Genomic DNA, 25,203 nt, shown 5'->3' on the forward strand with positions numbered 1-25,203 from the left:
ATATCTTCCCTGCTATTCCTTGTATCTAACACATATTTTACTACTTGATTATTTTTGGACAGTTACTCATTAGAGCACAAGGTGGGTTATCCTCTGCCTGGTGTAAAAGAATAGAATAGAGAAAACAGCTGCAGAGAATAACTTTAAGATGATGGATGACTTGTATGTGTAATTCATGTTCAGGCCACTGGTGTACCAGCACTAGACTCACTCACTCAGTGGAAACTGACCAGCAGCGAACCTGAACCAGATGGGTTGCAGCATAATACCAAGTGATAAAAGCAAATAGTCAGCTTTGGCTGTAAGACCATAATCCAGAATATTGACAAATAGTTGGTTGGTTGGTTGTTTAATGTTGCACTCAGTAATATCCCAGCAGAGTTTGGACTAGACAATCCAGTGATCAGCATCACAATCACCAACCTACGCAAATGGGATACGATGACATTGTGTCAAGTCAGCAAGTATGACTACTCGATCCTGTCTGTCGCCTCTTATGACACACACAAAATAAGGAACGAAGCCAAAGTAACTCACTCACTCCCATGATATTCTGATGTTATAAGCAGTATATATCCTCCTTCATGGAAACAAAAAAGATGAAACGTCTAAACAAGAGACATTGTCCCCTTTCTTCAAAATTAGGAATCCTGGAGGACTCAGGAGGCACTTAGCACTTAGAGACAGCTTTTACAAAACACTAAAATGACTCAAGGTGGAACTATCAAGTTAGCTGATAACTGCGCTGTGGAATTTCATTCATAAACTACAGACATTGCACTTGTAACCACAGTTTGACAAGGGCCCAGATAACACCAATGTTCCTTGCTGCTTACACATTCTGCCCCACACAAAAAAATCCACATGGGAAAGGGAAGAGCTATTGGCTGCCATTTATTACAGACTTATAACAGTGGATGAAGACATGGTGCTTACACCTCAGACACATGACCTGTGGAGCAGTCAGAAGTTCGGAAGGCTTATGGAAGGGGATCACATGAACAATTTATCATTCAACACACATGCTGTTAAGATTTTGAAGAAACTTTAAAAAAAGATTATTTCACTGCTAATCTCTCGATGTGTTGAAAATATTTCAGCACTGAGAGCAATAAAGTTGGACTAGCTGTATATGGTATCATGGTGTCTTAAATTTGGGAGCTTCCTGTGTTTCCGAGATTGTTCACACATATGGCATGCATAGGAATAAGCCTCGGCACTTACACTTGTATGTATTTACAGACATATATATTAGCTGACAAACCGCTCTACTTGAAACTGACAGATGTTTGTTAAAAATGTTTTCTGTAAAGTTCATTCTCGGCATCTTTCACACCAATGAATAGATGCTTCAGATGAGTATTTTGTGCAAGTCTTTCGAATCTGTCTCATCATAATTTTCACTTTATATACAGTAATGGTGATAATAAACTCCCCAGGCACTTTTGCAAAATTGTCAAAGAATGGATGAAACTAAACTTTCTTCCAACAGAGATGAAACTGAAGAGTTCTTAATAATCATTTAGCAATTATTTTAGCATTCTACACTGTATTTACTTTCATTAACATTGAGCAGCTCAAGATAATCAACAGAATGGTCAAGAAGATGGGAAAGAGTTAAATACAGTATACTTTCTCTCAAACATTAAGATAACTTTGTACCATTCGTGTTTCCTTTGAACAAAATATTTAAAAAAAGATTTTAATTTCTTTTTACTAAAACGTTATCTTGAAACACTTTTTCATCCATATTTGGAAATAACAGAGTTGATACATTTCACATATTAGCTAACTACTCTTTTTTAATCAGATGAACAAAAAACAAAAGTTCCAGACAACTCCTATATATGAGTCTGCAAATGTAGCATTTTAACTGTGATCAGTGAATTAAGAGACATACACTCAGGGTTAATGAACAAAGAGTAGTCATATGATTTTCATTTCTGAACCTGGAAAGCCTGTTAATCAGTTATATTCATCATTTGTGTAATGTGAAAATTTGTTATCATATGTTACAAGTGTATTTATACAAAAGCACAGAAAATGAAGTGATTATGGATACCCTTATTGCTGATAAATGTGATCAGTAATTGCAATCCACTATCCATCAGACCTCCAAGATTGTCTGAAACATGAGCTACCATACATCCAGACATTTCCTGCTCCGTTGACCTTCACCTTGGTCAAGCCGTCTGCTACGGTAATCAATATATAAAGACCCAACTCCAACTCCTATCATCAAAATTGATTTGCTATCACGCAATAAACATATTGAGGCATTCTTCCTCAGATCTGTGACCCAGCATTAATTGTCATTTGAAATGCGTGAAAAAGTACAGAAATTGATTTGATAGGCCATACTGAAGTTGGCTTGACGGTATGTCAGTAGAACCATACCTGGCACAACCGCGATGCAATCAGGTGAACGCGTGTATTCGCTCAGTGTCGATTGATCCATCATCAAAGTTGCATGGCTGCGTGGTGTGCTACATCAGAGTGTATGTAGAGGAATGACTGCAAACACGCACTGATGCACACAAACTGTAAACACTGTGCCGAGATAAAGTAAAAATATTCTGCTTCAAAGGCAGTGTTTATATGCTTCCACATTTTCGGTATTATTTTGCACTTTCTCGCTATGTTGGGTAAAGACCATGAACCCATCTCTGTAATCTATTAATCAAAGCTGCAGTGCCCTCAATACAGGATAAAACACATTGGGATTTCACATTCAGGAATTGGATCATGGCGGTGGCTTGTGTCTCCAACAGACATGTATACATGGAACAGCGGCAAAATGAGATATTAACCAGGAATATTGGTGAACCATATGAGCCTTTATCATTGATCACTTCTGATCACTCTAAAACATGGTTCATAATCCCGTAAGTCCATCGCATTACATCCTGGTGTTTGGACGCTGTGCATAAACCATTACGATATGTCTAAGTGTATCAGCACTTTTACTTCCTGGTGTTATTAATTTCTGTCAAAATGCCTCTTAATACACTTTCCTAATTCGTAGTGTCTCTACCTCTATATATATACAAATATCCCATGCCAATGTGTCTTTACAATACTGCCTTTGTTCCTGGTGTCCAGATGATACATAAATAATTCCATGTATTTATATGTCTCCCCACACTGCCTGATTTCTTCATGTGAGGGGTGTCAGGATTGTGTATGTACGTTATTAAAAATCATTATGGCATATGATTACATGTTTTTCACATTCCAGCTTAATTCCTGGTGTTTGGATGGTGTAGATTATTCCATATTGATGACGATCAGCACTCTGGCTTACATCCTGGTGTCAGGATGGTATATGTACTTCATTTTTCCACACAAATGCATGTCAGCACTTTATCATACTTCCTGGTGTCTGTTTGATGCATAGAAATAATTTGCCATGACTGACATCAAGGCACTGTATGTAACACCCAATACAAATAAGTATCGACTGACATCATCTGACATCAACATCCACCATCTGATACCAACATGCTATCAACATTCCATAACGCCCAATATGAGTATGAATACATACCAGCTAATAACAATATGACACCAACAAACCAACTGCAAATCCCAGCATGTGCCATTACATACATCTCACCACTTTATACTATCATGACTTCAGTACTACGTACCATCCAATACCAACATGTATAACGATGTCACCAAACTGTAACACCTAATACATGTACATGTGCCATGACGTCACGACACTGAAACACCCAATACCAACAAATGTCCCGATGTCACCACATTTGTAACACACAATATCAACATGTGTCCTGATGTCACCACACAGTAACACAATATCAACATGTGTCCTGATGTCACCACACTGTAACACAATATCAACATGTGTCCTGATGTCACCACATTTGTAACACACAATATCAACATGTGTCCTGATGTCACCACACTGTAACACACAATACCAGCATGTGTCCTGATGTCACCACACTGTAACACAATACCAGCATGTGTCCTGATGTCACCACACTGTAACACAATACCAGCATGTGTCCTGATGTCACCACACTGTAACACAAAACCAACATGTGTCCTGATGTCACCACACTGTAACACAAAACCAACATGTGTCCTGATGTCAACACACTGAAACACACAAAAACAACATGTGTCCTGATGTCAACACACTGAAACACCTAATACCAACATGTGCTCTGATGTCAACACACAGAAACACCCAATACCAACATGTGATTTGATGTCACCACACTGAAACACTCAATACTAACATGTGTCCTGATGTCACCACACTAAAACACCCTATTCTCGCATGTGCCCTGACATCGCCACACTTTAACATCCAATACCAACATGTGCCCTGATGTCACCATACCAAAACCACCACACTGTAATGCCCAATAACAACAGGTGCCCTGAATGACAACACCCACCACCTTATACTACTATAACATCAACACAATGTAACACCTAATACCAACATGTGCCCTGATGTCACCATACCAAAACCACCACACTGTAATGCCCAATAACAACAGGTGCCCTGAATGACAACACCCACCACCTTATACCAACTTAACATCAACACACTGTAACACCCACTGCTAAACTGTTCCCTAACTTACACCCTAAAACCCGACAAAAAGTGATCCTACCCAAGCCATACATGTCCATGTCTTGGCTAGAACACAGACTGAGAGGAGAAGGGCAGTCAGTCAGTCAGTGAGTCCTACCTGCTCCACTGGTGTTGGTATATAAATACATCTGTATCCAGACAGGCTGCTTTTACTGGTGAGGAAGCTACCAGTAGCATTCAGCACCAACCAGTTTCCCAAGTTGATCAGTCTCACAGTCTAGAGATCAACCATCATTAGGAACGCACTGGGCACTCTACAAAACGAGCAGTCACTTTCTATATAGCTTTCTAACAGGTGTACAAGTGATATATAACCACTTCAATATTTGCATATCATCAAAATATATGCATGATACACTGAACTTGTATTCACAACAGCATTATAAACTGACATGAAATATTTTTCAAGTTACAGGGTCCAGTTACACAAGGAAGCACCTGTCCATCTGCATTCCATAAATACATTGCAACACTTGTAAACACAAGGATGAATTGGACTGTGAAACGTAACAGTGATTGGTGGATTTATTTTTTTACAAAGAAGCAATATGGTACAGTTATACAAAAATTGTCATCTGTTATCTCCACATCCAACATTCTAACCTCAAATTCCATAGAGTAAAGTACAGTTCAGATATAGGCGTGTTTCTTGTCATGTTAAATATATGTTTTCTTCCATGGCCAGTCTTCAAAACTTACGTGCCTGAGGCTGTAGGAATATCACCTCCTACATAAATCTTTAAACATTTCAGAGGACTGCTTATTCATACATTTCAGAGGACTGCTTATTCATACAACATTTCAGAGGACTGCTTATTCACATTTGTGTCATCCATACCAAGAAGTCTGAGATTCCATGCCTAACTTGTAGACTAGTTTATGACATGGACCCCAGAATATATCAGAGGATGATCCGGTGACGCCATGCCATACTGTTCCAGGTTTCTGCAGATAAGGTTAGAGGAAGACATATTATTACTGTTTGTACCTCTTCATGTACATGCACTTGTATGCAGATGAGACGTTACATCGCTGTACATTTACTGAGCGCGCTCCATGGCGCTGTTATCTACCATCTAATCACAGTCACACCTACAGGCTAAACAAGTGATATACTCTCGTAATGGAGGTTACTAATTAACACAATGCTGCTGCTGTTGAAAAACGCTGCGCACTCAAGCGCTTGAGTGCATATCATTTGGCATATATATTCTCAAACACACAAGAAATAATTGAGAATTCTTAGACCTTGGGTAAAAAAAAAATGGTTTCTGCATCTGTAACATTTTTGGCGGTGAGCTTTCTGGCAGAAGTCTACCAACAAGCTGGAACAACCTGTTGCTGCTCCGCTATGTTGCTTCTCTCTGACTACAGAGTGGCAGACGGCATAAAAACTTTGCCTTTTTCCCTGTATAAATATATTCCTGTTATCAGCATTCCATGTCGGCAGTCACAATGCACCACCCCAACTGAAGCAGCTCACGGCTCCCGAGTCGCAGACAACAAAATGCCAAGAAGAATGTTAGCTGTGCATTTCCTGAAATTCTTGCCCTATATAATCCACATGTCCTGACGGATGCAGATCTACAAAGGGATAATCGGCTTTATACTACAGGCATTATGGACAGGGTGGTATAGTTATGCAATTGTTAGGACAATGACCTCCATGTTCCTCAAGGATTGTATGATGCCTTTTCGTATGGGCGTGTATCAGTGACACTTATTTTATCACTTTCATCACTGTTTCACCTTGTGAATACTGCTACACCTTAGATAGCATTAGCAGTGTTTTTCCAGGGTTCAGCCTGGTATGGAACATTCTTTCCTTTCATGCTTTCACTAAGACATACTATTTTCCTGCAGATGTATCTCTGTGTAATCAATGGCAGCACGTCCGCTTGTCTTGTTGATGTTGGCTGCAAGTCTGCAGCATTTTCATGTTCAAAAATCTTATCAAAATACAAAATTCCTATCAACACGTTATGGCAGAAGAAATGTTTGCAGGGAATGAATAGGTTTCCAACATCATGTACGTCTTTTAAATCCATACGATGGTACCATCCATGAGAAAACATCTCTCAAATACTTATAATTCTATGATCAACAAATTGGCCTGACTAAAAAGTGCTGTTAACACATTAACCATTGAAAGACAAAACAGACGGCACCAAAATGTTAAAGCTTTTTGACAGCATATATACTGTAAAAATATATCAGGGAACACCACTTAATGTCAGTATTCTTTTTTATGTTCTGATTTCCTCACACACTGCTATTCAAAGCTGGTGATGAAAAATAGAAAATATTAAAGGAGCACTTGAATTTTTCTGTGTTCCTTTATTTATTTCTCTCTATATATTTATTTCTATATAACCATAAAACATTTGATGAAAATCTTCAGGATAGTGGAACATTCTATGGAAAAGACTTGAACACTTAAACATTCCGCAGAACACCTTAGATAGTACACCAGAATAGTAAAACATTCCATGAACCACCTAAGAGTGCAACATTCAATGAAACACATAGAGAACATAGAGACATTTCATGAAACAATTATGGAACAGTGAAACAATCCATGAAACACCTTAACAGTGAAACAGTCCATGAAACACCTAAACAGTAAAACAGTCCATGAAACACCTAAACAGTGAAACAATCCATGAAACACCTAAACAGTAAAACAGTCCATGAAACACCTAGGAGATACTGAAACATGCCTTGAAACACATTGGAAACACAAAAACATTTCATGGAACAGCACTGAAATATTCCATGAAATTGTAAAACATTTCTTGAAACACCTAGGGAACACTGAAACAATTCATGAACAGCTTAGGAACATTGAAAATGTTGGGGATACACCTAAATAGGTAAAACATTCCATGTAACGCTTCATGAATAGTGAAACATTCCAGTTTATCTACTACCACCCAGCCTGTTACAAAAGAACTGCAACACAAATTATCTCTCAAGCAATACAATACACAGACATTCATATTAACAAAACCTGTTAACAGAAGTATTCTATCCTCCAGGGGGCACCCCAGCTCTCTCATCACAGCTACATGTGAACTGTTGATGCAAGTGTGACGGAGGTCTGAGGCCTCAAGGTTCAGACAACACAAAGATAGTTAATTCATATCATGTATAAGTAAAATGTCTGACCTGCCATTATTCTTTCAGGCCCCAAAGGACGTAATCCTTTAAACCAAATGCCTGACCACAGTCGACCTGCTGGACTGAGTTGTTATTCTTCTGTAATGTTTTTTTTAATGCCTAAGGCATTGATGGATATTAATCTTTTAAAATACTTTGAAAGCATTTTGATAACAATAAAAAGGGAATATTTTGTATTAGCTGTTTGTATAAAAATTGTATAAACTAAATTAAACTGAATGTTTCTTTTCATCAGTGCTGACAAAAAAAATATTGATATATTCCATTTTATGACATATGTTGTCGTGTTTTGTATGATCCCTGGGAAACACTGTTTTGTTTAAAGGAGGAATCAGATTAATTGATGAAATAATCCAATCATTAAATATCCATGAATGAAGATACAGAATTCTGCTGTTACATCAGCAGCGACATTGAAGTCTACCTCAACTGCCTCATCAACAGCTACAGAAACCTCAACATCAACTGCAATATGAACCCTAAAGTACATCAACAACTGTATCAACTACGACATCAACATCATCCACAGAATTAACCATTAACTTGCTACATCAATGGATGCACTAACTATTCCGTCTTGACTGACTAGGGCAGAGGCATTGCTCTTCTCCATGTACATGTAGAAGACCCTTACCACGCCGCCTTACATCTCTGGCAGAGCCCCTGGTCAGCGTCCACAGACAAAGACCTTACAAAATAGTTCTGGACATTTTATTAGGAGGCTGGCACATTAAAGGTAAACATAGGTATACCATATGTTTTAAGGTAAACATGGCAAAAGTTGAGGAATTCTACTCTTTACATAAAAAGTCTGGTCCAGCAAGAATGGACCTCACATGGGAGTCTTTAATAAGCCTCCACTATTTTGTCCCTCAGTCGGGTTGAAACAGTCATGACGTCGCTATCTTTCCATTAAGAAAATTCATCAGAAGAACAAGAAAAATACAGAATAAAAGACCAAGCAATGCTGATGGTTGTCTAAAAGCAAGCACGGTGAGGTTACCACCAATTTTAACAATATCCCAGCAATATCACAGCAGGTGACACCATACAATATGCCCATACGGGGAATCAAACCCAGGTTATTCAGCGTGATGAGCAAATGCCTCAAACAGTAGGCTAACCAACCGCTTCAGCAACTGTCATAAAAATGTAACTTTGTGAACCCAAATCCATAATAGAAATTCTACAATAATTTCTATGCTTTTTTTGCACTTTCTAGAGTACAACCACAAACATGAAACATGTAAGCAGTACCCTTCAAAATCACAAATAAACAGGACAACAGGTACAACAACTCTTTAATCCATTAAAATAATTTCTGTAAGCATCCACTTTAAATAACTTTTAAAAATAAAAGCACGATTACTGCATGACTTTTTGGCAAAACGTCCTGACTTGTATTTACCAAATCCAGCAGACAGGTTCATAACTTTATGAAACACAGTGCGCCATCTAATTATATCAGAGCACATTTCCTGCTGCCAGGAAAGTGCTATGTTCATCTTCGTTTGCATTCAGAAATAGATCCCGCTGACGACCTTGTGCATCCAGTGAAATCACTGAGCAGGAGCAGAAGTGGCTGCATTAGAGCAAGGATTCACTAAATATCTATTTTTAGAATGTACCATTCAAACGAGCGCCCATCTGTCGAGACGCTCTACACCTGTAGGTGGAAGTGAAGATAGACCTACTGATTCAGCACTTTTTAAACTCGCATTTAATTAATAAAACCCAATATAAATAAGCATTCACAATCTGTAAGACATTCTGATTAAAATATACATCTGGCGCCACCACAAACAGTTCCTGTGTTGATTCGGCTGGCACTATGTAACACCAGAGAAAAAACAGTTCCATTTGGACGAACAACTTCTTTTCTTGTGTCATATGTGAACACAGAGCCATTATTAAATGTAGTCAGTTCCTGACTACTCTTTGGGAGAGTAGTACCTTTTTGTTTTGTCACATATGGTCTTTCCATCATTGCTGGGCCAAGACTATCCAATGATTGAAATCAAGAACATCAGCCTATGCAATAAGGACATGATGACATGCAAGTCTTCAAGTCTGATTACCAGTTCCGATGACATGTATGGGATGTAGAAGATTAGTTGTGACCAGGACCTAGAGAGGGTTTATATTAAGATATGAAAAAGTTAATTTCATGACATGACTTTCAGATTGATTTCACGTACCTGTATGGGACCTCAAAAGTGGATACCAATATTAATGAAGCTGTAGGTAGGTGATGTGTTTCATGGCATCTAGAATCTCAGTAATTGCCTCTAGGTTCAAGTAGTTCTCGAGTACATCGAGTGAGTGAGTGAGTGAGTGAGTGAGTGAGCATAATAATGCAGTCAGTATCAATCTTGACAGGATCAAACACTATCATGTGACCTGTGACAACAAAAAACAGGACTCCGATGCCAATCTTAACAGCATCAGAAGGACTTGTTAAACTTCACTGCTCATATCATATGTTATTTAAATTATACCAGTAAATTTGCCAATCTCTAGTTCTGAAAGCAACATGTAAATCATCAAGACTGACATTTTTTTTATTTGCTGATAAAAAAGTATTTACCGAATGTTGGATATCCTCTGCAATTCCAAAAAAATCACTTACTATTAGTGACCATGTTGGCAGGTGATGTTAATGTGGAAATGCTAAAGAACAGTTTAAGTGAATAAAAGAGTATAATCATATTCTCCACTTGAATGAGACACTTGTTTTATACAGGGTCTTCCAGTTCAGTTCCTTCTTCATATGAGTCAAAGTTATCTGAACTTTTTTTAATACAGAAATAACACTTATCTCGGGATCCAACACATCAAAATAGAATCCTTAAACATTTTACACTGATTTCTTAATGGACCCAAATTAAATTAACCACTGAATTCAACTTCGATGAAACCTCCTAACCGCCTTAAATATCTCCTAATTAGGCTTATTAAAGGTGATAACAAGGTAGGATCCCCAATTAAAACCCAACCTTGACTCGCAGCACACCTCCCATCACGCAATACAGCGACGACGGCGGCAGCGGGTCGAGTAAGCCTGCATGGGGCCACCTGTAGCGCTGGGTTCTGCCAGACAGTGCGTTGTAGGGGTATTTTAGGCTCTGTCTGCTTAAGTGACTCATGGGCAAGACGGCTGCCATAACATACGCCATATCATAATTCCAGAAAATATGAACGGAGGCTTGTTACACAGTGGAATACATTTCTCACCTGAATTCCTACACTGCTCTTTAATGGGATTCCATAAAATGACTTTACATTTCCTGAGTTGACTCTGTAATGACACTACTTTAATAAATTACACACAGAGTTACTTCTGTTTTCATATTTGTAAAGGGATCATAAAAACTTACATCATCAGGCCTTTTTATCACTGACAGTGAGTGAGTTAAGATTTTTAATCACATCGCGAATATTTCAGCCATATTGTGAATAAAACAAGTTATATATTTGTAAGAAATAAAGTTTTATTACAAAATCTGTCAACAGAGGACAGTAACTCAACTAGAATATGAGGATAGGATGAAAAACAGCCAGCATATACCTTTAAAATCAGAGACAGAGAAAGTTCTACATTAGATGGTAGACAGTTAATATTTTTTAATGAACAGACTAAGGCCACTGTGTACAATATATAGGATTTACTCTTTATACACTGACATTCATATAATCAGATGACTCAAAAAAAGTTCTTAAACAATAAAGGTATTTTGATTTTCAAAAATTCATAGAAAGTTCATAAAATGTGGGATTAAGACAAACATCTTTCAATCATCACATTTATCTATTTAATGAACTCACTGGTTTACTTTCATTTAGTCTTTCCATATACTTCAGTTTTCTTCCATATGATGTACATTTTCTCCATATGTTATACGAAGAACCACTTTCTACCTGATACTATCGGCCAGTCTACTTTCCATGGTGCAAACAAGCCCCAGACAGGCCCAAGGGCAGTATAGGAATTACATGAACCAGCGTACCAGGAATCTCCAAGTAGTACTGGGTACAGCCAGAAATACTGCTTTCTTTGGACAGGCTTCAGAAGAAAACTTGAATTCCACCTGCCTGGTCTATGTCAAAGCTATCCCGCCCTGCCAAGTAAGTCTTCTTACTCTACAACTACTGAACACTGCCATTCACACAGACTAGGTGCCAGTTTAGAACCCCTAGTCTTGAACAATAAGTTCATATTGAACAAATAGTGGCTTGTAAATCAAGTGACACTTCTGTTACTGACATCTTACACCAGATGCTTGTGCTTCATAGCACCTTATATATGGACATCTTACATCAAATATTTGAACTACATTACACCGTGGTTACAGACATCTTACATCAGATGTTTGTGCTACATAACACATGGTTACAACCATCTTACATCAGACCCTTATGCTACACAACACCTTGGGTACAGATGTCTTACATCAGACCTTTGAGCTACATAACACCTTAGATACAGACATTTTATATTAGATCCTTGTGTTACATGACACTTTGGGTCCGGATATCTTGCATCAGGTCTTTGAGCTACAGACCAACTCAGTTACAGACATCTTACATGACATCCCTGTACTACATAACACCTTGGTTACAGACATCTTACATGGCATCCCTGTACTACATAACACCTTGGTTACAGACATCTTACATGAAATCCGTGTGTTACACAACACCCTGGTTACAGACATCGCACAAGAGATCCTACATCATCAAAAACTATGTTTAAGCTGAGAAACCAACAAACTATGTTCAAACTGAATGAATCTCTGAGGATAAAATCAAACCGGAGAATGAAGCAGATTAAAGATTACCTTATTCAAATATAGACTCCTACCACAAGCTTACATAGCTCTGGGAGTTGCATGTGCTGCAAGTAAAATGTTAACTCTTTATTTCAGAAGATTCCACATTGTGCCCCGAGACAGGATGGGTAGTTTCATGTTGTATGTTCAAAGACCACTAATTACATCGCTTGGGGCGCTCACAACATGATGTTTCAGATCATCTCCTTGTCTCAGCCAACCCAATCCAAACCAAAAACATTTCTAATTCTAACCCTCAGTTTGAATCAAAAAAAAAAGATCTAAATGTTTATTTTATAGAACATTCAGAAGATTTTGATAACATATGTTCAGCATTTTATCTCTTTAAATGTTGAGTGATGGTGACTGATATTCCCCAACTTTACGACCAAAACTGATAAGGACAATATTTATCAAATCCTAATATACTTCAACACTAACAATGTCAAGAAAAAGTGGAGGACTCGTGTAATTTCATTTACAGCCAAGAGACGACTGCATGAATAATACAAATTTACTAACATATATAAATTTCAACCCAGTACTCTTTTCTGTTGGTTGGACAGGGACATTTCACAAATTGTTTCCATAGTTTCTTGGCTAAGATATATGTAATCATATATTCACCTGGATGGACTTGAAACTCTGGAATGATAAACCTTCTGTCACATGAGTGTTAACTGTCACTCTGTTAAGAGATTTCTAGGGTTTCTATGTGGACGAGGGCTCCATATGATTCAGAAACTTGCATAATCTTGAAGGTCTTTATGAAAGTAGGAAGCCAAGTGATATGATTCAGTTGGTGAATCACACCATCTTCTATCACAAATTAAATTAGTTATTCACGATGTACTTGATTTGATTATTCATGACATTTTGTTAAAAGGAGCAGTTTTACATGAATTTGAATGATATTTACCTAAGAAAAATTTGAAAAATGGAAACATCCAAGCTATGAATGGTAACAGTCAGGTTTCTTATATATGTATTTCATTTGACAGTAATGTGGTCGTTGATCATTGCTGTGATAGATTAACATTGTCATGTTAAAGATTATATTTTAAAGTTTCACGGAATAGTTCATTAACTAATAATTAGTTACATATGCATGTTATGTTTGGGATTATACTTTCTTTGCAAAGTACTGATTCTTTTGTTGAGTCCCACCTGGGATTCAAACCCACACTCTCAGAGTCAAGCACCTAATTTCCAGTAGGCAGTCAGCCATCTAACCCACTCAGCCACAGCAGCTCCATCAAAAATGCTCACTTGATATTGTATTTGCAACCCAATATTATTTTTTGTTACCTAATAGTTGTGGGAAATGTCATACATAATCAGATCCTTGCAGCCCTTGGGCTAGATTTCAAAGTTCTCTTCATGCTAAGATAGTTGTAAGTTAATGTCAATGTATGGCACTTACAACTATCTTAGCACAAAGAGAGCTTCAAAAATCTAGGCATGTGTCATGTGTTTAGACAAGCAATGGTGGCTGGGACAAAAAACATGGAATTTCCATTGTATCAATCGTGTACATGGGAAGCCAATCAGCCACACTGGAAATGTATTCTGCTCCTGAACTTCCAGTTTCATGCAAATAAAAATTTTATATTTATACGAATTTTGAAATATTTCCTATTTTCAAAATGATCGATTTTGAGAACGTAATTGCAGTGTCAAATTCATCTAATTTTATTTGAAACATGCCTAAAACTTGCTTTATTAATAAAGTATCTTTAATCATAATTATCTTGAAAAATGTTGTCACAATAAATATGTCAGTTTGTTTTAGGTGTAACCGATAGTACTTCTGACATTAACTCGTTTCGGCTGTCAGTCAGTTTTCACTCAATTTTTAAAATAAACAAATTTTGCGGCAGAAAAGTGACAAATTCTGCACAGATTCTGCACGGAAATGCATTTTCTGCAGACCAGACGATTTTCTGCATGGAAAAGATATGTTTTTCTGTAACTCCGGAATAGTGGAATCCAGGAGGGACTGACATATACACTATGATGACAAATGCTGGACATCCATAGAAAACCAGAAGACTAAACCTCAAAAAGAAGAAAAGAACCCTTTGGAGAAACGATCTCCAAGGCAGATAACTCTTTGCCAGTAATAAGGCATACCACAAAGCACAACCTGCATGGTTGCAGTAACATATAATATACAGCTTATTGGCGAGATTCTTTGTCCAAGGTGCCATTGTACAAAGCGCCCTTGGCGCTAAGGTGACCATAACTCTTATACCTTAATATAGACTTAATGCAGTCTCAATGCTAAGGTTGCACTGTACAACGGCACCCTGGAATTAGAACACAGAAGCATGTATGAGTTCATTTGCTTGCAGAACAACCCTCTCTGGTTGTAAGTTTACTGAGTCTGGGTCAAAGCCAATTCATAACATGGACCTTGTTGGCTGATGTGTGGAAGCCTGCCATCACACTAGCTGTAAAACTGAGCCACTGTTCAACCTTGACTGAAGGCTAGGCATAGCTCCAGGAGAAGAGGTCCAGACCCAATCATCATCTCAATAACAGACTAACACTGGATGAGATAGGTTTTGTAGTCCAGTCATTCCAAGATGGAACATTTTCCTGATTCAGTGCCATGACATACATATTCATCACATAAATGATCTACTGGAGTTATGTTATAGAGCAGTTGATGTTGACGTACTCTGCAATATTCCTGGTAATGGCTGCATATATGTAACCAAACTTGGACCAGACAAACAAGTGATTCATACTGTGAGCAACTATCCTCTCCACTGGGGTACGAATCCATTGAGTCCACTAAGGTGCCTCTTATCAACAGTATCAATGCTGAGGTCCAATTCCCACCCAATTCCAATGAGAGCTTTAAAAATGATGTAGCCTTTCATGATCTTGCTCAGCTGATCATAACTAAAAACAAGAATCCCTGTTTAGTACCAACCACCATGACAACCATATGTTACACACAAATACACAATGGACAATGAAAGAACGTGTCTTACCTTCCAATAGAAGTGTTGGTGTGTGATTGGTAAATCCTGAGATGTATTGTAGCCCCGTGATTTCCGTCGCCGTTTCATTGAGAGACTGAATAAGATCAAGCACTTCACGGGGCTCAATCTCTATGCTAAATCCTGCAACAAAAGAGCAACACATTAGAACCATAACATTCACAGATGATCACAGCTGTACCTCCAGTTTTAGGTGTTATGTTCCCACAATCTGAGCATTTGAAGTTTCCAGGGAAAGATACAAAGAACACCTTACCAACATTTGGCCTGGAGTCTGAATGACAGCTTACACATAGGTGAGTTTGCTTAAAAGGATCTTTCAGATATATCATCCTGTGTTACTTGGTGACTAGATAGTGGCACAGGTTTTACACACTGACCACTTCAGTGAAACCTAAGAGCACAGGAATGATGTTATTATAGGATAGGATATTTATATAGCGCACATATCCAGGCAACTAGTGCTTGCTCAAGGTGCTGACATATATTTCCCTCAATCATTGGATGTCAATATCAACGGCCCATCATATTATCAGTCTCTACTCCCTGGGAAGTATTCAACTCCTGCTGCTTCAAGGTGCACTGAGTTACTTGTAGCGGTCTCATCCTATTGAGATACCCACTCACAGCTGGGTGGACTGGGACACATAGTCACAGTACTTTGTCCAAGTTTTACTGTACGTTGCTGTACTTGTAACTAGGTGTTTGCACGCATTCATGTGGCCACCATCTTGGTCATACACCAACGGATTCATGGATTCTTTTAAGTGCACAGGGTTGTGTACTGTACACTAGGGCTTGTGACAACACGGAAAGAGTCTGCATACAATGACTCAAAGGCTTTAACGACCGGTCAAAGGTCAGCTCAATTCCAATACCTCAACCTGGATCACTACTAAACCTGGCACTTTAGCCATTTCACCCACCTATGTGATGTCACAAACCTTGAGACACTATTGTTATTATCATAGGATATATATATAGAAAACGCTCCTGTCCACATTACTAATGCTCAAGGCGCTAGTATATTTTCCCTCAATTATTGGATGTCAATCCAAATGGCACATTATATTTCATTCTCAACTCCCAGGGGAGTAAACAAGCTCTTGCTGCCACAAGACACACCAAGTTTTATTGTGGCATTCTCATCCTGATGAGGTACCCATTCATACTGGTTCTACTGACACACAATCAGGGTTAACCAGGCATGCGGACACTACTGGGCAATATTAATAATGATTGTATCCAATCCAATCTGGACCAGGAAGAGAACTTGTTTGGATTAGACGAGATTCTTCTTGAGGTTCATGACTTACATAACTGGACAATGTCTTGATTGTGAACGACTGTAATTCTATATACTCAGCATTGACTGGAACAATCTGTTATCATTGTATAGCAATACTGACATATGTCCAGCTCATCACAAGACCTACAATGTACTAATATCTTGGAACATATCACGGAGGGAGCAATCTGACGCTTTCATCCATTCCATCCTCATCCAGCAGATAAACTTGGAAACTAGTGCATCTGAGTCTGTCTACAAGAAGAGGTGTAACACCCATAGAGGCGAGTACTTCACCTGGGTGTTCAGTGGGAACGTGAACACAAGATATAACCATGAATTGAATGAAGTTGCATAAAAGGTAAGCAGTAACTTTCACACAATGCTGCTGGAGAATGCAAGAGTGTTCTCACAATACAATATCAGAACATTGCAGATGGGAAATCAAATACAATAAACACAATTCAGGTTATAGCAGTGTATATACTTTATCTATATCTACATGTAAAGACAACTTCACCTCAATGTATACTATTTTGCCTCTGTACAATGATGTAAAATACTTCACCAGTGTATAACAGTGGTGATACTACACTAATGTAGAACAATGATAAATACTTCACCAGTGTAAATTAATGTATATTACTTAGCCAGTGTACAACAATGTACAATATTTTATTCCTGTACAATGTAAAATACTTCACCAGTCTACAACAATGTAAAAACTTCACCAGAGTACAATGTAAAATACTTCACCAGTGTACAACAATGTAAAATACTTCACCAATGTACACTAATGTATATTACTTTACCAGTGTACAAAAAATGTCAAATACGTCACCAGTGTACAACAGTGTTAATACTTCACCAGTGTGCAACAATGTCAAATTCTTTACCCATGTAGAACAATGCATAATATTGACAGCCAAATACTCTATCAGTGTACAATAGTGTACAACAATATAAAATACTTCAGTAGTGTACAAAAAAGTAAATACTTTGCTGGTGTACAATAATGTCAAATACTTCCCCAGTGTACATCAATCTAAAATACTACACCACTTCACAAGTATACTCCCAAATACTCCACTTCATACAACAAATAACAGAGACTATATAATAGATCTATCATGTGATCTCTGCAACCTGAGATAGATCAGAATACACTGTAATTCTAATGAGACAACAAAATGTCATCCTCTTCTACTGAATCCAAATGAAAGATGTTTTACACAGGACCCAGATAAGAAACCACAACAAACCCACAGTGATCCTAATGGGGAAGGTTTCCCTCTTTGATATCCCTGACAATGACAAACATTAATACCACCGTTTAGTCACAGCTGTCAAGTCTGCATTACACCTCACAATGCTTTGAAGCATTTAAAAAATAGAAAATAAATTCCTAAAATCCATGATTAATGACTGAACAGGACATTATTTCGAGGATTGATGCAATTTACTAATCAGATTCCATGTTCACATGAGGTCATTCTCGATGACTAAGCTACAAAAATACATTTTTCCCACAATAAGAACATTTATAACACAGTATGTGAAAAATGTGAGTGGAAACAGTCACGGCATACTTGTTTTTGGTAATGTATCATGGCCTACACTGGAACAATACCTAATGTGCAAAGGCGTGTTAACAGCAACACGCCTACACCTGTTGTTCCTGAAGGTAAATAGGAAGAATGTCATTAAAATACTTATGTATATCTACCTTGCCATTATCACTAAGCCCTTCGTGAAAGAACAACAGCCAACATTTGATCTAAGATGTCCATGTTGTTGGCACACTTCCACAAACGTCGCATGCAAAGTAAACTTTAACGGTATGTCACCCACCAATTGCACACCAAACACCAATGAAAATGATGCATGATTTGACAAATTTGTCAACATGTCTGACATAAAGAATCAAATGTCTTGCTAAACACCTTACAGCTAAGAGACACATGTTTTCCATACAGTTTAAATATAACTCTGATGTAATATCTGGTTGCAAGGAGAACACCCAGAGGTTTATTTTATTCCTACTTGGGATCACTCTTAAACACATTTAACAGAAAGGAGCCGAACAAAACAGATAAATAATCCATTCTAGTTCGGGATTTGGAACAATCATAGCCAAATATCATCCAAACACTTGTCATTCCTGAAGAACTATTGAAGATATATGGAAGTAATCGTTGATTGTAACAATGAATTCATTGTAGAGACAACCTTCCAAGCACCTAATGCTCGTCATAATTAAATTAGAGTCCACAATATAAGGTGAATGAGTCAGTGAGTACAGCTCTACACTACAATATTCCAGCAATATCAAAGCAGAGAACACCAGGAATGGGCTTCACACATTGTAACCATATGAGGAATAGAACCCAACTGATGCCTGAACACTTTAACCAGTAGACTACTCCATCGCCCCTCATAGTGTACAGAGTCCATAATACAGAGAGTTCAGTTAAAGGGTTTCGAAATTTGCAAATAAATGAAGTTGGTATGTGTAAAGTTTGTCTCTATAGTAGACTACTTCCCTACTTCTAAAATGCCTCTGAAATATGTTAAAAAGGATGTACAATAATAATAATGATACACTACAAAGTTAGGAGACAGTGAAAACACCTTTCATTTTTTAAGCAGAAATTGTTTCAGATACCCAAAATATGAACATCTGAAAACAAATACAAATTTCTAAAGAGATTTAATGAAGTTTTGTATAAAAAACAGTTGAATCCCAATGAATGCTGAGGGGATCAGTACCGTCTAGTCCTAAAAAAACACACACACACACACACACACACACACACACACACACACACACACACACACACACACACACACACACACACACACACACACACACACACACACACACACACACACACACACACACACACCTTGAACAGTGACCCCTTGATGTTGTATATCTGCTTGCAATATCTCAGTATCTCTAAGTAAACCCTGACTGCAACATCTCTATGTAAAAAACCCTGTTGCAATATCTCCATGTAAATCCTGACTGCAATATCTCCATTAAAACCTGACTGCTGCAATATCTCCATGTAAAACCTGATTGCAACATCTCTTTGTAAAACCATGTTGCAACGTCTCCATGTAAAACCTGATTTTGCACAGGGAATTAGTACGTTGATATTGGTAATACAGACGATTGTACATGAAATGGTAGTCTACAGATTCATGAGGTTACTCTATATTTCTAACAGAAACGAGACAGTGTTGATGTCATTCAAATCTATAGGGACACCTGTCAGTTTATCTCAATCCATTAATCAATCAATGACTGATCACAAGTGATTACTTAACACTTTTACTCTTTCACTGAAACTTCAGTGTGATCAATTCATCATCATCTGAAACTCTAAAACATACTTTTCTGCCTACAAACATGTCTTGTTTTAATTTTCTGAGCTAATTTACTGATGATATAACTTGTTTCACATGCTAATCATAAACCCTGACTAAAAAACCTCAGCACAATTGTCATTATTGTTAAACATCACTATTTTTACATCACTATGATGCATCTAAAACAAAACATAATCATTCAAAATGGGAAATAATTATTTATTATTGAGGGTTTGGAATGTCAAGGTTATAGAAATACAAGGAATCATATAATAAGACCTATGAGCATTCCATAAGTAAAACGTTTCTCATTTTCCATAAATTATTTCCCAATGCAAGTCCTATACAACATGTAGAATGTAATTAACAAATTGCCTATAAATAATAATGAAGTTCTGTTATATCAACAACCCTAGTCTCTTCAGAAAAACATGAATGAATGAATCTGACAAAAGTTCTTTTTCAAGGCCATCCCATCATCATGTCTAATAATTCCCTCGGTACTATTGTGAACCAAGAGACAGCATCACGGTAGTTCAAAGAGAAGATCAATATTTTCAAGAATTAAAAATCAAAACAATTAACTCTCAAGGTTAATATTCATATAACTAAATCTAACAAAAATCACTGTGAACTAAGAGGGTTCATGATGAAATCAGTTCAAACCACACTGAACGTAATCATGACTTGAAACAGCCAAGAAATCAATGCTGGTGATATTTCTGAAATTTCCTGGTTAATAAATACATTTGTTGGACAAAATTATGCATAGTATAAGCCATATGCTCCCTCAATGTTCCAATTCAATGTTCCTAGTGTAAAACAGAACTGCAAATTATAATCTGCACCTTTTCAAAAACTTCAACCTCAGTTTTTTTAAATATAGAAATAAATATGTTACTGTTTGAGGAAAGACACTAATAAGTCAAACAGCATAGTGTAGAAATGTTAAATTAGAAAAAAAGACATTAAAAATGGAAAAAAGATATTCCTTTTCATCAAGAGATATAAACATAAATCAACCTTTCAATCAGAAAGCATCCATCCATCACACATAAACATATCCTAAGGCACTATCAACAGCAGTATATCAACAGTAAAGCTAATCTAATCTGTAATATCAAAACTGAAAACATAGTAAAATTATTTCATCAAATATCACAAATGAATAATTTAATCAAGTAAAATGTTAAAATTCTTCTAACCTATACAAAGTGCTGTGATGCAAAACAACAGTGTCCGTAGGAGTTCAATCAGCTGTGTCCTCATCAGTCAACTCTGTGCAAGAACTTTGACGGTACTCTCCAAATACACGTTAACTTCCTTCACATATCCATAATCCTTGTACGTAGTCAGCAGTGCTCCTCCGTCCATGCTCCTCGGCGGTCCCGATCAGTCTGTCGTATGATTCACTGTACAACCTAAGGCTTTCTCTCAACTGGCTGTGTTCGCTTGCTCTCTGTTGCAAGCTTCGTTGATGAGACACTCTCAATATAGCTCCCCACACTGTCTAGCAAAGCTCCATGCACTGTCTAGCAAAGGATGAACCTTGGCATAATGCAAACGATGCCTCTCGGCTGGGAATTCCCCTCCACCTCCAGCCTCTTTCTCATCATTCTCTCCCAAAATAGATGTGATGCAAGTTGCCGCAACATGAGGATTTGTGACACTTTGGAAACTGTCACTTGTTGAGAAAGGTTGAGGGGTATGAATGGGGCAAGCGAACTCTGTCAACCCCCATGTGATGGACAGCAGCTCCAAAAATCATAAATCTCTTCCTGGGTTCCCCCCAGTTATTTTTACACCTTACGTAAATTGGCATAAATTGCGTTCCAGATCTGTAGGTTCCCATATGGGGCTGTCATTTGTTTTTTTCGTAGGCTGTTTATTTTACAATATGAATGGGTCAAGGCTGGTGTGGATTACTGGCAAGCATTCCCCATCGCTACTTAATATAACCCTGACGAAACATCAAGTTCTACAAATTCCTGTGGGGAAAAACATCATTGGGACGACACTTCTCTTGAGTCTGCAATTGGATGCAGAACCCATATTGAAGGCAGGCTGGGAATTCATATTCTGTGAATGGACTGCATTCACCATTTCCTCATTCCTCTGTCCATGTGTCGAGATGTGAATGAGCCTCACCAAGCCCTACACCATTGCTAACATCCCTAATAAGAAACATATGTCTATCTAGAGATGCAGCTTATATTTTTTTTTGCTTCCTCTCCAAAAAACATTTTATGCCTTTGAACTCTTCTAATTTATCAATAATGAAAATGATCAACATGAAAAGAGAATTTGATACTACGTATCCTCTGAAGGAACCTGTAAAAATAAAAATGAAATCCTCAGAGGATGTTTGTCCTCTAACAGGATTCATATTTAAACAATGTAATATCTCCTGGCAAAATAAACACACTACAACAAAAACGCCCTCTTTTTTTACATTTGATCTCCATATGTGAAGACAATTACAAATACCCTAACAAGCATTAATAGATAGATATGAGGTATGAAAAAAGAAAATGTGCAGCAAATATTTCCTTTGTCACTTGTTACATAAAAAACAATTTGTGATGAAAAAATTTGATGATTTAAACTGAAAAACTTGCATGGACTTTCCCTCTTAAGAGAAACATTTTAATAAATATTGTACTTTTATCTGCTACTTGCACCATACAATTAATCAAACCATCCCCAAGGGCACAAGTTGGAATATATCCTGGTGGTACTGACTCTACAAAATGAACAATAATTTGGAAAGAGATGTTCTGCATCCATACTGGTTGTGTAGTGACACAAGAGACACTGATGTACATATCACAGAGCAGTATTAATAACAATCACTTTGCAATCACTTTCTCTTGAGAAATGTTCTCTCCAGAACTTTAGTCCTGGACAAAACTATCCACTGACGTCAAATCCTATGAGTCAGGAAATTCCTGAAAACATATGTAATTCCTGACCTGTTTAAAAAAGTGCCAAAGACATTATCAGATTCAATACAAAAGTGCTATTCATACCCCCAAATCATAGCTCCATTTATATTGTACAAGTCATGTACACTGAATTCGTTTAACCTTCAAACAAGGAACAAGTAAGTCAAAACTGTAATGTCAACTATTTCCTTTCAGAGAGAACAAATGGATTCCTGGCATAAGTTAAAAACCACAAGAATGTATTTCCATTATTCATAAACACACCTAATGGTAAAAACTGGTACTTGTAAATGGCCAAGAACAAGAATAACAAAGTGACTGGCTTGATCATGCTTGAGTCAGCAGAGCATGACACCCATTCAGGAGATGAATATGAATGAACTCCATGAAGGTAGACACACCTTGACATTGACTGATTGACAATACGTATCACCAGGGGGCAATGCTCAGGTCATGTGACGGTAGGAGAACCTCCCAAGCAGCTTGTTTGCAACTAAGACAAGATTCCAAAGCATTCTGATCAAACAAAGGACAGCATGTTAGTAGAGGTGTATCAGGTTCCAAGGTGCCAGCTCAATGGACACAGTAATGACTGATAAAGGTGGGCCTCATCATTACGGGAAACATGTTGCCACTGATCAAAAAATACAAGTGATTATCTTAAGATCTGCTGATTAAAGTCAGTTGTAACTATTGTACACTGTGGGACATGTTATTGATAATTCAACTGAAAAAACACAGAATCTGAACCTAAAAATCTTCCATTCATAATTAAATGTCAGTAAGATGATCGATACACCATCCATGGCTTGACTTGAAAGCAGACATCAAGGATTCACTGCAGATGGACATTGCCACAATTGGCTGTCACATCAGACAGAGAATCAATGACCCTCCTTCACACACAATGTACAATGGCCTTGATGGACATGTTAAAAAAGTTGCACAAATGCAAGAAAAAATAAAAAAACATCTGATACTGTATGATAAAAAATACCTGCGAAAGATTATGACCAAATCTCACACAATCTTTGGACCACTGTGAAAATCCATCTATCAAGTTATCCCTTAGAATCCTTCTGGAGGTATGTGTCTGCTTAACCAACCAACAATGAATAACCTTGACAAAGTATGCTACATAATGACCTACTCAAAGACAAATTCACCACATTCCACCCTGGATTAAAAACCACAGGTTGTCTTCTGCAGGCCCAACATCTCACAGTTCTGTTGCCTCCATGAAAACATTCTGTTTGTGCTTCCACCATGACCTATCATATACCCTGTAAAACAAACAACATGGATATGGTGCTTCTGGCCCATCACCATAATCACCACTAATGAGATTTCATCACCACATTCTGATCCATCGAAAGGGACATTACTCTGCAGTCTGTGCTCACCATAATGTTCTGCGTAAGGCTGGTCAGACACTCATGCCCTACAAAAATAATATAGTGGAGGCTGTCTGAACCGTCACTCATCGGGAATGACGAAATAATCCATTTTAGAAAATGTGCCGGAATGGAGAGCTGGTGATAAATGTAAAAGCCACATATGGGACTGAGATTTTATGTCAGTGTTGAGAACTTACCGAAATGGACAGATGCTGGTTTTGACAGCTTCCACTGTACACAGAAACTATTTTTGTATAGCTTGATGTGTTCTATAATAGAATAGAACAATATACATACTTTCACTCCCAGCTCACTATCAGATACACACCTCATGTATTTTTTTTATTTCCCAAAGTACTTACACATGAAGTTAATTGTTCTAAGTGTTTCTTTCCTTGATGAAATACACACTATACATATTTCAACCTTTCATGCTTTATGCCAATCACAACCATTAGATAATGTACGCTGATGCATTTAAAAGTTACCTTGAAAGTAACACGTAAAAAGTGAAACTGCAAAAAAACATTATATACCAAATT

The 25,203-nt window shown here is 37.6% G+C and overlaps 1 protein-coding gene across 2 annotated transcripts in view; it reads right to left on the reverse strand.

The window, feature by feature from the left end:
- The window catches only part of LOC137287309 (protein kinase C-binding protein NELL1-like), a 126,118-nt gene that overhangs the window by 39,024 nt on the left and 61,891 nt on the right, over positions 1-25,203 (reverse strand). Inside the window, exons 1-2 of one of the 2 annotated variants that reach the window (XM_067819547.1) lie at positions 21,525-21,853; positions 15,648-15,779 (exon numbers count right to left, since the gene is read on the reverse strand). In XM_067819547.1, the coding sequence (XP_067675648.1) occupies positions 15,648-15,779; positions 21,525-21,588 (196 nt within the window). In that variant the 5' untranslated portion in view covers positions 21,589-21,853. Of the gene's footprint in view, positions 1-15,647; positions 15,780-21,524; positions 21,854-25,203 lie in introns of those variants that run through there. The other variant, XM_067819546.1, reaches the window with a different exon arrangement.

Source organism: Haliotis asinina, chromosome 6 (genome assembly GCF_037392515.1).
Source record: "Haliotis asinina isolate JCU_RB_2024 chromosome 6, JCU_Hal_asi_v2, whole genome shotgun sequence".
Lineage (NCBI taxonomy): Eukaryota > Metazoa > Mollusca > Gastropoda > Lepetellida > Haliotidae > Haliotis > Haliotis asinina.